Source organism: Opisthorchis viverrini (genome assembly GCF_000715545.1).
Source record: "Opisthorchis viverrini unplaced genomic scaffold opera_v5_204, whole genome shotgun sequence".
NCBI lineage: Eukaryota > Metazoa > Platyhelminthes > Trematoda > Opisthorchiida > Opisthorchiidae > Opisthorchis > Opisthorchis viverrini.
Window position 1 is genome coordinate 644,928 of NW_008751860.1, and position 15,957 is coordinate 660,884.

Below are 15,957 nucleotides of genomic sequence, written 5' to 3' on the forward strand. Positions count from 1 at the left end.
CCCCCCCCCCCCCCCCCCGCAAGTTCGTACCTCGATGAGAAAGAACACGAATAGGGTGTCCATTGCTCAGAGGTTCTAAATAAAGTCCTTTACGGAAATTCTTAGCTTCCCAAATGTATCATGAATGGTTCGTGAGAGATTCAAAGGTGCTGACTTCCACAAATACCATGGAATAACAACATGGATTTTGGCGAAGTACACGCGTTCGCAAACTAATTTGGTTTCGCTGGAGACTCACCTAGAACCCAACTGAATCTAACGTTCATGGTGTTTTTAAGCCTCTGAGTGTGCTGCACAAGGCCAGCTCATATTTAACTTGGTGCGATATTCGAGATATCGCGATACATGTAATACACTACTTATAAAGTTGCTGAAAATCCCTCCACAACCCACGACCTGCTTCGTGCAATTTTGGTCCAAGTGGAACATAAGGTTAAGGAAAACTGGGGGACTGCGCCTACCTGATGAGCTCAAGAAGTGCGAAACTGGTCGTAGGTCGTTGAAGTCGGATTTTGTTTTAACCACATTCAACACTAGCGGTTTTCGATACATCAGGTCGAAGTCAACAGAAGTCATGAAAGCAACTTTACCAGCTGATAAGAACTGCCAGTACCGTGGATGAGGCACCAGAATACCGATCACCGTGCGTGACAGGTTGGCGTTCGCACCCAAAATGTTCCCGTTCACTTCGGAACTTCAGTCCCCCAGGAACTCTCCGCTTAAAATGCTTTTGTGTTGACAACCGTAAGCTAGATTGGATTGATTTTTCCTCTCGTTTTCTATATCTGATTGAAAAAGGGTGCAATCAACCCATCCGAAAGGTTGGAAAACAGTGCGCTGGACTTACGAGTAAATGGCACTCCAACCAGGTACCGCGCCAACGAGACTGGATCTGTTGCGGCCTTTCCTCTCATGAGGTGAGTTGAATGGTCGTGAACTAATATGTTACGTTTTTGAGTGGAGAAGTGGGAACGTTTTTTTTTCATTTTCAGTTCTCAAACCTTATTTTTTCGAATGTGACTTGAATCCTAGCCACCCTTTCGAAAGACCTTGTGGTTATGTCTACCGGCCAAATGGCACTTATGACAGCTTCGACTGATACGTCCCGTGTGTTCTTTGAGTGCACACAGGAATGTTACGTTCAATAAGGGCAGCCAACAGGGCAATCAATATGTCATCTTGATTGGCAGCGGAATTTACAGCCGGTGATCAGACCAGAATTATTTCACCCCTAGTCATATGTTGTCATGTGCCGATCGGCTCAAGCCCCTCGGACTCGAAATGAGTCTGCTCAAGCCCATGTAGTTGCTGAATGCAAATGGGATACTGAGAGAGATTGTGAACCCCGTAAAAATGTACTCGGTAAAGCTCTTGAAGACGCTAAATGCCGTCACAGCAATAACAAGTTAGGTTTAGAACTGGACAAGAGAACAAAATGTTTACCTTACTTGAAGTTCATCAAGGTTATGCTACTAATGAGTAGTCAGGATTGTCCTCATTTTTCGTGATCGCTAGGGTTGACGTGATAGTCACAGAAAATGGTACGAGATCGCCGTATTGCAGAACCTTTCGCTGAAGAATAGTATAACTAGCAGATTTATCTGAGACTCAATTGGGTCTGCCAGTAAGACCCCGTAATTTGTGGAAAAGTTTTTGCTTGGACTTCACGTACGTCTGAAAAGATGAAGCTCAATGCAGACGACATCATTAATGGGTTATCTCTTCATGGATCCCGTGATTGGTGTCACATCAACAAAGTGTGTACACTTTTCCCATTAATGTATCGCACCAAATCTAATGCTAATATTGTAACATTCTTGGTCAGGCTTCCTAGATCAACGGACATCGTATACGATAGCATTTCATAAATTATTGATATAGAACAAAACGTAATCAGAAGCTGCACCATGTTGTTTGTAGTACAGTTGCCGCGCGAAAATTTTTAACGTGCTCTTTGCAAATCTCGCTGCCTTTTCTACCTACCTCTTAACAATCACAAACGTGATTGAAAATTTTAGGTTGAGATTTCGCCCTGTAAGTGGAGTCAATATAATTAATGCATTACTCATAAGGTTGCTGAAAATTCTTCGACAGCCGACGACCAGTTTCGCCCTTTTTGGGGCTCATCAGGTAGGCGCAGTCCCCGAGGTTCTGTCAACCTTATGTTCTGCTTGAAACCAAACTGCACGAAATTAGCGAAGTACACTCATTTGCGAGACAATTCGGTTTTGCGAGAGACTCACCTGTAACCCAGCTGAATCTCTTGTTTGTGATGGTATCATTATGTTGTATTATGTTGTACGAGGGTTGGGATACTGCCAGGGCGCCCACACCTAGACAGGAGGACGATTAGGGTCATCAACCAAAGCCTTTGCCTCGAAAACCTAACCGCAAAGCAGCGCTGTTGCACTGGAAATGACCATTTCTACGGAACAAGTCGCCACATGTTCCAACCCCCAACCTGGAGGGCCAGGAGACTGTGTTCGTCGGACCTCTACCCATTGGCCAACCTGGTATGAGCGAATCTGTGAGCATCGTGCGAACCCTCCCCAGTATAGCTCAATGGGTCGCCGAGGTACACGAACCACCACACCATGGTAAGGTCCAGTCCCTTCGTGACGGAGTCAGTATGCACTGAAAATCCGAGAAGCATTGCATCGTTGTTTCATCCTTTTTTGGGAATATCCACACTGCGCATAGTTGGGACGGTTTTTCACTGACCTAATTTGGAGCGTGATTCTCAGACTTCCATCCTGTAACTCTCTCTCTCTCTCTGGCTGTCATCATGTTTTAAGCAGTTTAGCTGCTAAAAGACCCAAAGCATGTGTCTTTCCTGGGTGTTGGAACTGAAACGTCTGCCGACTATGTTAAGTGAGACTTTTGAAGCGATTTCCGCGGTCGATGTTCTGAAGAACTATTTGCATAACTGTACGCTCTTCACCAAAGCCCGCTGCATCAGTGGGATGTAACCAGAGTCATCATTATTGTGATTCCTTGTCTAGGATCTCAGTGTGAGCGTCCGTGACTTTTTACGTTTTATAAAAATTTATTTAAAATGCATAAGTTCCGAAAATCCTACACGAAGACGTGAGTTCTCGACCATTTGCATGCCAATTATTTTTTGTCACACAAATGACGCCCGTCCCACTTTCATCTCTTCAAGCTCACTGCCAAACCACACTCCTGCGCAGTGTTGTTCCATTCTCACTTCGGTAAGTCAGCAGAAGAAATCCTTGGTGCTAGCTCTCTTAGCTGCTTCTTTACCTACAAAAGTGTCGATCGTGTTTTGTTTGACTAACAACCAATAAACACATGCCGCGCTAACCACCCCAACCTAGAGCCGTCCAATGAAATTACTTGAGGTCAAGGTCGCTTCAACTTCAAGCCACACAGACCAAGCACACAGCTTAGTATGACGGCACCAACTCGGCCAATTACGCATCCTTTTGAGTGCATCAAATGCCGATACTGAGTTAGGCCTGTATTAGACTGTCCAGATAAGAAGTAATGACATGCTTTACACAGACACTTTCGAAGGCACTGGAAGCTTTCAAGGAAGGAATCACATGAACCAGTAGCCGGAAAGCCGTTAAAATCTCACAGTTCTCACCACCAGGATCACCAGTGACAAATGCCTCAGCACCATCAGGGCCTCTATCTGCTTGCTCCATTGAGCTGGCACCACAAGGATTGAAGAATTCTGTTGGCAGAGTGAGGAGGAGGAGCTGAAGCCAAAAAGCCGAGAATAACTATGGGAGCAGTCTGTTGAATAGACGCAAATGGCGGCACTTATGAAGAATGGATCCCCGGCATTTCTTATTCTAGACATAAGTTCACTTTTGAAGCGCTGTACTTGTTGAAAATGGCATTTAAATGACACAGGAAATCACTAGTTTATTAGTGCACTGTTGATGATGGCCATAATACAAATCAGGTGTATGCACTAATAAAAGTTTTTAGCATGCTTGACGATGGTGGGTTGCAACACGTAAAGCAATGAATACAATGCGAAATGGGAGCAGGTCAAAAGAGGAACTTATCGTCCATGAGAGTTCCTTGGTGAAATTCCTGACAGCGGGAACGTGTTTTTCTCCGCAGTGCGACTGATACACGTGTTCCATAATTGTCCGTAGACTTGTGAAGAATGGTTGACTTCCTGCTCCATGCGCGCACGCGATTCTGTGTGTCGACTGTGTTCGGTTACCCTATGTGTAGGTCCGTTTGCGTGTACGTGGGTGTATCAGCACATGAGTTGTTGCTGCGCTCATTAGACAGTACAAGCAACCGATGGGTCGACTTGATGTGACTTGTTTGTGAGTGTGAAAAAAAGACAAATCTCGTGATCCAGTGAGCGAGTATGAGCTGAGCAGTCAAGTATGTGGGTTCACCAGTCAACCGTGATAATAGACGAAAACCGTCATAATGTAGCCTGTTGAGACTTAATTGATATGAACCCCAATAAGTGAGTTCATAGTGCCGGGAAGAAGTTGCTCGGGAATGTGTGCTAGACAGGACTAGTTATCAGCAGTTGCTTGATGCAAACGGACCTGGCGGTTGTGAAGTAATTTTCTGTTAAATTCGAAGTTTATACCCGATGACTGTCACTCAGAAAGCCACTTGTCCCATCCCAAAGCCTGGCCATTTATCAGGTCCTCCGCGAATATCCAGAGTTTATCAACAGTCAGCAGTCAGCTGATTGCCAGGATGGCTAGACCAAAAGTCGCACCTAAGATATATGTATTACGCAATTTCCTTGGCGCACACAGCCACTTTCAGGTAACTGAAACAAAGTTGTTGACCTTCTTGAAAAAAAACACAAGTCTCGTAGCTTTACTGAGGAAACATTACAACCGTTGCACAGCAACACATCGTTTCGCTATAGTTTTGCACGTCTGATCATGTTGTAAACGAGTTTTGAAGCTTTTCATTGCTAAGGATTTTCTGCTCATAGTGCTTACATTGCAGGCCTGTCCCACAAATGTTGCCAACTTGTTGGTAGTGTGAGGGGATTTGATAAATTTCAGGTGAGGTTCCGTCCCGCCAGTGCATCCAGTCTGCACTGGAAAGCCGATGGGCATTGTACAGCTGCTTCATCCTTACTGAGAATCATCAAGAATTGAACCAACATATTTGGAAAGCTTTGCCCAAGTAGACAGTAGGAATAATTGGGCTGTCTAAGGCTAATCATAGATATGGTGAAAATATGACAGAACCGCCGATCCGTTTGCCGCGAGCCGAACGCCAACGTTTCCGTTCACTCCAGTACAGTCTTATTAAGGTTCTAACTTAGAGCTTTTCAAACCCGACCACTCTGTCATAGTGCCCATCTTCGAACTGTCTGCCTACAATCTGGTCAGTATTAGTATTCTGGCACGATCCGCTGCTATCCACTACGTGGGACTGCACCGCATTTGTCATTCTTGGCTACTTTTTTAGAGTCGTAAGTTTTGAACCCACGCTTTAGACCAACTACATCCCCTCAGTGAGTCGTGGATAACTAGAAGAAAACCGTCTGTTTGAGTGGTCTCAACATAAGTGCTTGAAAGCGGTAAACACGTCAGATGTATACATACTAAATTGAAGCCTGCACAGCAGCTAGTACAGTTCTTCATTGTTTTATAAGAGTGTGAACTCGTGTTGTGTCGAACAGGATGAACACACGTGACATCCGTTTCACCCTTGCATAGCCCTATCAATCTGAACCAGCCAGCAGTTGTTGCAATCCGATTCCTGTGCTTCAAGCTTGTCTACGAGTACCCTCTTTACAAACCGCGAGTACAGAGTGCGACTCAGAACAACCACCGCAAAGGCAGGAACTCGGCAAGGTCGCCTCCGAAGTTCTACCTCAAACGGCCACCGTCCAACCTACATTACCATACCTTCGACTGTTTGGGTCGGGAATGAGTTGCTCCGAGATAATGACTACCAGCTCCGATACGTCCGCATTGTCCACTGTGCCGGAAGAGGAGGACAGCGGTCTAAACAATTCCGGTCATAGTTCTCCACCCTGTGTGTGCCGGCCCGAAACATCCCTGTCGGCGAACAGTACGCCCACACTCAAGACATCGACGTCTTTGCCAAAGATTTCATCATACAAGTAAGTCCGATGAGACACTCGCATCTTCTGATCTGAATTTCCAACATTCCATGGGGATCTGCCCGCCAACAACGCTTGGACCACCGGACATTTGTGCCCAGTTTTGAAGACAAGCAACCGTGCTGGGCTTCACCTGAATTCTACCCAGTGGGTATAATTTACAAACCAGTTTGTTTCCGGTGATGACAAACCGGTAGTATGCATTTCACGATAGTCCAGGGAGTTTCAAACCCACCACATTTCGGTTCGTAGTTTGAGCTCTTAGCCGTCCGACCACAAGCAGCTGATCAGCAATGTGACTGACCTGCACTTAAACAGGATTTTACACCCTCATTCTTCAGCCACACGTTTTGACCCCATTGAAACGTTTCGCGAACATCTTCACACTACCAACGTTCTGTAAGTAGCTTAGATAGGAAATAAAATCCTTTCAACGAGCGAAACCCACCTGCGAAATACCATCAGGTACATTTCGAAGTACCATCGTCTCCAGGACTCATGTGCCAATATTAGATCGAGTTAACTGTGCGTTTTAACTCAGTGGCCGGTTGGACGAATCCAGACGGAGATTTCATTCCGCTAAGTACACAGAATTCGAATGCAAGAAAATTTGTTTCGTAAATTCGCTAAATATTCCCATTTGCACACTAATTTGGTTCCTGAACCAAATGTGCTGCACTGAGGCACGCTTCATATCTCTGCTAGAAAGTGGTCCTCACGTGAGGAAGGACAGACAATGCGCAAAGGTCATATTAACGGAGTTCCGGTGTCTTCGCTCCTCATGTTGTCGCTTCCCTGGGATACGCGTTGCCTTAATTGGAATTCGTACTTATTCTCACCTGTGCGCCACGAATTTAGTTCTTTTTCCCGTTTCCATTCCTTATTTTTTGTCTCACTTTGTGATTAGAGTGCTTGTGAATGTAAACCTCCCGAAGAGAAGTGTTCTACCTCAGTGATGTCCTGGTTAGATAGCAAACTGTTGGGTTTTGTGGGCGATGTGAAAGTCGAGAACTTCGATGACCGACCGAACTGTCTGGAGCTACTTAATCAAGTGTCCGATTGGCTGGTTTCAACGTCCACAGTAGTTTTTCACACCTCGTCAGTTATTTTATTGAGTGGACACGTAAACTAACTCGGAATCGCTTCTGGAAGTCTTGTGGCAGCATATATTGGCCTATGGTAAACAGTTTCATGATGTGAACTAACTTCACGGTTGATAAGTGGTCGTCAGTGGCTATCGGCATAAGTTCGAGTCTTTTAAACCTACTTTTTGGACGAGCAGTTTCTAGGCGTAAAGGAACCATGGTGCTATGCTGGAGTGAGTTTTGTTTTAAGACTACTACTTGAGTTGTGAATGAGCGCTACTGTATCCACTGGATCTGTGCACATCACCGAACTATTCAATAGTGAGCTAGTAATTGAAATGTAATCGACATTAGTCCAGCACCCAAACTACAGGGACCGCCGTCGAAAGGACAGAGAAGCGCTACACCAGCCTCTGAACAGCTTACTTATTCATCAGTTAAACTTTCCTTTTTACAGTCCAGAAGTGTCCCAACGTACTGGTCTGTGCAATTCATCTACTGACTCCGGTTCAGCCTGCCCTCGACCCAACCGCAAGGTAAAACGCCGTCGGATTCCCCGGCCGCCACCACCTCCTCCGCCATTGCCTCCTCCACCTCCGCCTCATTTGAGTCGATTTTCACCTAGACAGCAGTCTCCAAGTTCCAGTGGGCTTGATGGTGACGATACATCTGATGTGGATCAGAACACAATACGGCGTATGCCCTGTAGGGAACAACCTATGACTCAAGCGGGTGTTTCGTCCCCGTAAGTCAAAGTGAATGACATCTGGCCTCGAAGTCCTCAATCATTTGCACACCCAAAATGTTTAACCAATCTGGACATCTAAACAGTATTTATCGCTCATCTAATGAAATTCGTTTGCATGCCTCTGCTCTACGTTCTTCTGAGCTACCTGTTTACCTCAGATATTCCCTCGTTTTCACAACGTTGTATGAATTCGGGGGAAAAAATCCTGTTGTCACACTGCGAAGTTTAAGTGGCGAAATCAATGCGGAGTATCTGTGGTCTCGGAAGAAGTGTCCACCGGGGTATAATCGGCATGTCTCTTTTTTGACCCCGTACCGGCTACTCATGAGTAGCACGTAAAATAAACACTGATTTAAGTAGGTGTGCATTGGTTGGTTAAGTATCGCTATCTGATGTGTAGACTGAATGATGGCCGTTGGCCTCATTTTTTCCAATTATTCCCATCCATATTCCAAAACATGCAGTGCAGCTTGATAAATTGCATCGATTAACTAAATGTTTTTTCTTTTTTCCAGCGAGGTTGAACCAATGCTGCACTCAAACAATATTGCCATACAAAGTTCACACGCACCTACCTATAAAGAAGCGCCCTCAATTCCCACGACGAAAGATCATGCTCGAGTGGATGACCAGGGTATTGGTATTCGACTGGATCGCAGGTCTTCCGCTGGTGTGAGTGACGAGGCGACGTTCTCTTCGCGCTGCAGCTCAGCTTCAGACTTACTAAAGCCTGCTGCATTTCACACTGTTGCACCTCGTTCAGACGCCGATCTATCCAGCACCGCAGTGTTACCTGCTCATTGGAATTCCACAACGGACTGCATACCCGGTTACACTCCACAAGAACTGGCGGATGCAGAGAGAGCCCTGTTGGCAGAACAACAAGATAACTCATCTAACCGAGGCTCCGAGCGCAAACTGTCTATGGATGAGGAACGTGCCTTTTCAATGAAACCCCCTCCACCGAAACGCTCCCCATTCACAATGCTGACCAAGTGAGTTCGAGCTGGCCAAGCACTTTTCTTCATTATTTCGCTGTCGGAGAAACTTCATTTACTAAATTTCTGTCCGATTCTTGTAGGTTATCTTTCTTGACTCCGTCAAGCAATGCAGACGGCGTGGAGATCCCCGGTTCGGGAATCGAGGCCACCTCGGGCGGTGGTGGGGGTCGCAACCATGATTACGATGGCGGAAGCAGTGCCGGAAGTGACCCGGAGCATGGAGCAATGGGATGGACTTGTGGAAGCACCAGTAGCCGAGAAGGAGTTACGGGCAACGTGTGCAGTTCCGATAATTCGAGTACTCACCACGACGCCAACGATCGGTCCTCGTTAAGTGGAGCGGAAGACGATGCAAACACTCGTGCTGCCGCCGCCGAGGATGAGGTGATACACCTGACCGAGCTCCTGTCCAAACGAAGGGAATCCGAAGCCAGACGTCATTTGATGCTGGCCGAACTTGAGGCGGACATAGAACGTGATCATCGCTTGCAGGCTGCAGCAAACGCCATGGCTTTGGCAGCAGTCAGTAATCTCAGTCCCAGCAAGAAAGCAAGGATCAAAAGTTGTGATACACACTCGGCCAGATGTGCCAAGCATGCACAAATCCACGGAGGTTCGAGACAGCCCAATGCGATACAAGGCCAAAAATCATCCTTCCCTGTGGGGATACAAGAGGAAGACCTGCTAATATCTCTAACGAAAAGTAAGACAGTCCATTTCAGTCCAGTTTCCTGGCTTGAGACACATGCGTTTCTACATCCGACACACAAGGTACCGCTAACGCGGCTGTTCCTTGGTTTACACTATAAATCACAGAACTTGACAGCTATTCTAGCCTGATGTACCCATCTCACTGGGTAGACACCGCTTCAAAATGGACCACTTTTTGGTCGACCATTGAGGCTGGTGCGTTCCTTCAGACTTTTCGAGTAAGTTCCCTCGACTGGATAAACTGCTTGGGAGAACAGGGCTAATTCGATCGCTTCCGAGGGCACTGACCCGACTGTTTGATGTTGGCGAACCAGAATACTCCTTGCAAAACATTATTGATGTGGGTACAAGCTGAACGAATCCCCCAGGCCCTATGAAAATGAACGCCGTTTTTTTCGTGCTATTCACTAGAAACCCGTAGACACGCGCGATATATGGATCTGTCACTATCCCTCTTTCCTTCCTCGCTCTCCTCTCTGTGTTCCCGTTTTAGCTCAGTCTGGTTTGGGATTCAGTCTGACCACAAAGCCACTAAAATCCTTGCCGGGTTCTGGACTGAACAATGTGGACGTGATGACAATTTGTGTGAAAAACATCCTTCCCGGGGGAGCCGCTTTGAAGGATGGTCAACTCCGCCTAGGGGACCGCATTTTGAGGGTGCGTCACGTGTCATCTTTGTGATATGTATCACTATAGAATATGGTGCATACGAACTATTCCACATCTGTCACATTTCTGTCCTTATAGGTTGATGACCAAGACGTCATGGGGAAAACCCAAGCTCAAATTGTTTCCATGCTCCGTGTGAAGCCAGTTGGCAGTGTGGTAAAACTGTTGGTTCGCCGTCAACTTCCTTGCTCGCTAACTGTACCACGGCATCTTATACTCAGCTCAAGGCAATGCCCCGGCTGTCTGACTCACAAATCCGCGGATGCGTCCGTCAAACCGTGTCCCGACAATTGTTTGTACAAACGATGGACACCGGAAATGTACAGACACTTTCGATCACACAGACATTCGGAGGCTCCTGTGAATCGGATTCTTCCCTGCTTTCCAGTGTTTCATTCGGCCTCCAACACAACTACCTCTCTTCCACCGGTTGGAAACCACACAAACCTACCTCCTGACGGTCGCCCGACGGAACGTCCCACCTATCGATGCGCCTCGCCAACTCTTCCCGAACGATCCTCCTATTGGATAAACGAGTTTCCGTCCATAGTGACAGTTTCAAACTATCCAGTAAGTGACAAACCGCTAGAAATACCGCATCACCTGAAAACTGTTGGAGTTACGGGATAACCACAGCTGTTTTCGGGTCATCGCTAAGCGCTACGTGATTTCGTAACGTTCGGGTCACCACTATATGAATAAAACAAACTCTCAGAGGCAAGCAGACGAGCTTAGTGTTGACAAATAAGATCAGAATCATGACTAGATCTGCCGGGACAACAAGATCTGTAAAGATGGTAAAAGCCATGTTGCTCATCTCCGAGTAAGCCAGTGTTTCACTGTGCTCAAAGTCGTAAATGCGTGGACTAAACGTGATCAGTGGAAGTTAGCTGATCTACGAATCAATAGGGGTGCATGTGAAGCGTTTCCTTAAATTCACGCAACAAATCGATAATGGGTGTGAACGTATTACATGTAATGACGTACAGTGAAGTAAGAAAATGTCTAATTTCCGTAAAGCGACTCCACCTGGGAGTCTTGCGCGACCGTCATGTCCGGAAAGCACTACCCCTAGGTAAACATCACGCAGGTGTGGATCACACCGACCATGAATTGAAACCAAAAGTTTAATAATCAAGGTGTAGACGTATTCAGGTGAGCCCACTTGAGTGACGCGCAAAATCACAAGCCAGAAATTATGGATTCTTAAGATCTATCAAAAGATGCGTTGCTACATGTATAAAATACGTAATAAAAGAAGTACAAACCTCAAATTATGGGGGTTTCCGTCTAAACTGTGGCACGAAGTAGTGCAAGTCCAAAGAAAGCGCGGAGAAGGTGGCAAATCGATTTTATCTTGCGAGACACGCCTGGGTACAACATGTGGTAACGCCAAATGGTCAAAAAGCGCACCACGAAGTAGTGCAAGTCCAAATAAAGCCCAGAGAAGATGGCTAATCGATCTTATCTTGGGAGACACGCCTGGGTACAAAATGTGGTAACGCCAAATGGTCAGAAAGCGCACGTCAAGAATGGCCGACCAAACTGGTTCGGCAAGTCAAGGGTTAAAGTTCATGAGGGATTAATAAATGCATACCGAATCCATGAGATAGACGCAGTAAACAGCAGCAGACAAGGGAAGAATTTGACCAGGGAAAGGAAGTACACAAAGCCACTGAAACCGATGAGAGTTCAGGTACCATGTACAGGACTTTCGAATGCGAAATTGGTGATATTTCATCATTTGTTCGCTTGATAACCTGTCGTGCGAATAATTCAACAGGTAGTCTCCATGAATGACTTTCTACAGTATACCCGTTTGGTGTTGAATTCCGGAGAAGTTTCGATTCGTGGAGATTTCCTGTGTTTATTGAGGGATCGCTATTACAAATCATGATGAAACTACCAGAAACTATGAGGATTTGACCAGTCGTGCGTGAAGTACTTTTACAAATTCGCATCACATGGTGTGTGCCGCGTGCGGAGAGTATTTTCCATGACTAGCAGTGACCTCCATAGTTGGTGTCTATCCAACAAACCTACTGGTCGCACTTATCAGTGTTTTTGCTGCACAGCGGTCTGGTATGAAAGCCTACGGCAGAAAGTATCAGTGGACTCAGTTTGGAAGTGATCTTTCTTCAGAGGGACCATACACTAGATAGCTCCTAATATACATTTTGTACTTCCTAGCAAGGGACACGATCCTCGATGGAGTATTTCTATGAGGCAATAACGTGCACTCACTTCTGATGTTGTGTTTTGTTCCAACTGCTACTTTTACTTGCTTACTTATCTACTTGTCACGTGATTTATAGGAAATTAGGAGGATTAGATGAGCATGAATGGCTAGGTGGAGCTTTGCGATGAAAAGTTCGAGAACCACTATACCATGGTGCTTCTCGTTCGATGTACACTTATCTTATCTGTACAGGTGGTTGAAGACAGCAGTCAAGTGCGTATAGGTACGCTAACAGAAAAGGATTACAGCTGTCCTTTTCTCAAGAGTTGCTACTTTTATGAGACTACTGATATCCTTCCAGTAGTTTGTATGGGATACGTTCCCTCTCAGACTCTTATTATTGTACATCAATTTTCCCTACACGCGAAATCAGTAAACAGGATGTGGTGCGAAGCCACTTTCAAAAAGATATTTGCCAATAAACACCTTACAGCAATCTTCATGAACACACAGTTAATCCTAATGAGGCTTCGTCCTGTAAGTAAAACCACTCCATTCTGAAAAGCCAAAAAGCACTGTACATCCGCTTCCTGCTTGTTGGGAATCGTCAGCAGTGCGGATCTCAGGGGACTCGCAGCCTCTCGGCTACCAGTTGAGCACGTGACCATTCGGCAACCATCGGTTTGATAAGCCCTCATTTGGACAATGGTAAACTTCCTAACAAGTGGACTGGAGAAGCTAGCCGATTGTGACAGAACTTCAAACTCATATCTGGGAGGGTGCTAGTTCCAGATTCCCTGGAGTTTCGTGAGATGCTCACTGAAGACGAAGTGGACGTACAGTACCCCTCGGCTTTTCAGAGTAGACTCATTAAGATTCATTCACAAGAAGGCATTTCCATTAGGAACTCCTAAATCCTACCAACTGCTAGTCATTCATGTTCTCCATTCATCGGGGAGACGGAGTCCTTTGAAACGGAGTTTAGGTTGAATCACGCATCCCCTCATTTGTTACAGTTATCCAGTTGGGTTTTTCAGGGTTCTGCGCATCGCTTTCCCACCAATGAAGCCTGAAGTAAAGGAGACAACTCGTGACCGCCTCTATGCCCACCGATTTCCACCTTGAAAGCCTTCTTCGTCCAATAAGCAAGGAAAACAATAACTAATGCTCTTTTCCTCGAAAAATTCTGAGCACTTTGCTTTGCCATCAGTTAGGTGCATTTCTCAAAGAACGAGAGAACCTTGCGAAAAGCGACAATTCTAACGCTTCTGGGTGATTCCCAGCTGAGCATCCCTGGCGACAAGTAAAGGGTTGCGGAACATTGGCGTGGACAGATCCCTTTACATAGGTAGTAAGAGAAGCGGACCGGTGGGAAGACGTTTGAAACTGGGAGGTTGGTTCATGTCGGACGAAAGATAGACTACCGCAAACAATACTTCCCTTTACGAGGAAGTTTTGGCAAAGGGGTGCGTAGGACAGAATACCTGGTTTCGTTAATCACATCTATCTGTTTCACCTCAGTCATACACAGTTTACGACCTTTGGTAAATGGAAAAGTTTCTCATTATTTTGCGTCACTCAATTTTCACCCCTCCCCCCGCAATCTTTATCCTGCCCAGCCCTATCCGGACGTCTTCATTCTCCGTTTGGATATCTCTCTTCAATCCACATGCGGAGCCAACGTTCCGGTAGCTACCTCCACAACCAACCCCAGTCCAGTCAACAGGAAGTCACCGACAAACGACTTGAGTACTTCCAGTAACGCATTTTCACGCCACATGCGATTGGGTGTGAGTGTGCGAGAGGCCAACTCGTCTCGAGCCTCCAAGTTGGCCGATAAATGTGACGGCGACCCGGAAAAGATAGGCAATCTGACATTAGGTCGGGCTGACGAACTGTGGGCAGGAGCAGATTCGGTCTATGGCGGGATTTTGGTCAAAGGCATCATTGAAGATGGTGCAGCCCATCGGGTAAGTGAAGATCACAGTAGATGCCACAAACTTCCCGGGCATTCCTGTAACTCCATGAGGTATTTACACACCTTTAAGTTCGTGGATGTGGGCAAGGACGGTTGGAGACTAGTGGACGTGAGCCAACGAGTAGAAAAGCGACAGGTCATCAACTCACGGTGACCACACATCGATAATGGCTCGGGAAGGTTTTCCGTTCCTACAGATGGGCAATTTTGAATTTCTTCTGAGGACCTGATAAGTTCCAAACCCTGTTTTAGTATGCGGTCGGATTCCGAAGGACACACTTGCACGATCGCTTTTGTTGTCTTTGATGCTAATCTTCTTGTACTCCGCTAAGATGGATGGTTTCTCACACACACGCACACATACACACACGCATAAGAGTATCGGTTGCTGGGTCAGTATGGTGAGGTGAGTGGCAGATACAATGGTGGTTACAGTTTGGAGAGCAACACGCAGACGCAGTAGGTAAATGTTGTGGACCGCGGTTTTCCTAACGCCTTCTTAATATCGTGAACCCGACTCTGGATAGCCGCTTGATGGCCTGATGCGCTTAGCCAAACCAGAAAGTTAATGAACGTGCGGATCAGCTGATCTAGTGAACACTGAAGCGGACAGCCGTGTCCTGTGCAGCTTACGTGGGAAGTTCTAGTTGGGCCAAAAAAGGGATGCTAAAAATAGAACTCATCTGGCAAGTGGAAAACGACCAATCACATCTGTCTCAACAAAAACGGTAGTTATGTTGTCCAGTTACGTTCAGAGCTGGTCCTCCTAATAGTAAATGAATGGGATAGATTATCAAGCTGCCAAATGAACTGACTCCTGAGAAACACTTGTTTTTTTTTCACAAGTACCTACGTTCTAAGGTAGATGACCAGTTTTCAGTACCATTCCAATGTGTCTCTCTATGGTCCTTTCAGGACGGACGACTTCGTGTTGGCGATGAACTTCTTGAGGTGAATGGTGTGTCCCTGGTGCACGTCAGCAACCCACTTGGGTTGTTGCGCTCGGTGCTCCGTCATCTCACATCACCTACGAAAGAGCCACAACAACAGGTGCCCACAACTACCTCAAAGTCAAGCGAGGCCGTGGACAAACAAGCCGCCGGCGAATCTGCCCTAATCCCCGTCGTGCAACTCTTGGTGGCCAGACAAACGCGACATCGGAGATCTGCATCCGGACACACGGTAAGTCAACTCATTGTTTAGGTCATGCTGTAGGGGAAAAATTGTCCGTGGAAGTCTTTCAATCTCCGGAAAACCAAATGCTAGTTTATCAAATCGCTGAATCTCCGAAAAACTAAATACTAGTTCATCAATTTTATAGATAATGAGAAATGGCGAGACACCGCATAGTCAGTTCGTCTTGATGAGAACATGGTCACGAAATCTGGTGTGGAATTCCGGTCTTCATTTCTCCGTGTTCGTATCGGTTACGACTGAAGCAAAGAACGCCCCTGAGTTTGCGACTGATTATCGACCAACATGAACTAAG

General features: G+C 46.2%; 1 protein-coding gene across 1 annotated transcript; it reads left to right on the top strand.

Moving 5' to 3' along the window:
* Window positions 1-798: 798 nt before the first annotated feature.
* On the top strand, window positions 799-15,671 carry T265_14490 (hypothetical protein; the record flags this gene model as incomplete). Its single annotated transcript, XM_009173888.1, has 9 exons — window positions 799-917; window positions 5,714-6,097; window positions 7,640-7,927; window positions 8,446-8,925; window positions 9,012-9,634; window positions 10,136-10,299; window positions 10,390-10,881; window positions 14,110-14,460; window positions 15,384-15,671. Coding segments are annotated over 9 exons (3,189 nt in total), but the record flags the coding sequence as incomplete, so codon positions are not given.
* Window positions 15,672-15,957: the final 286 nt, after the last annotated feature.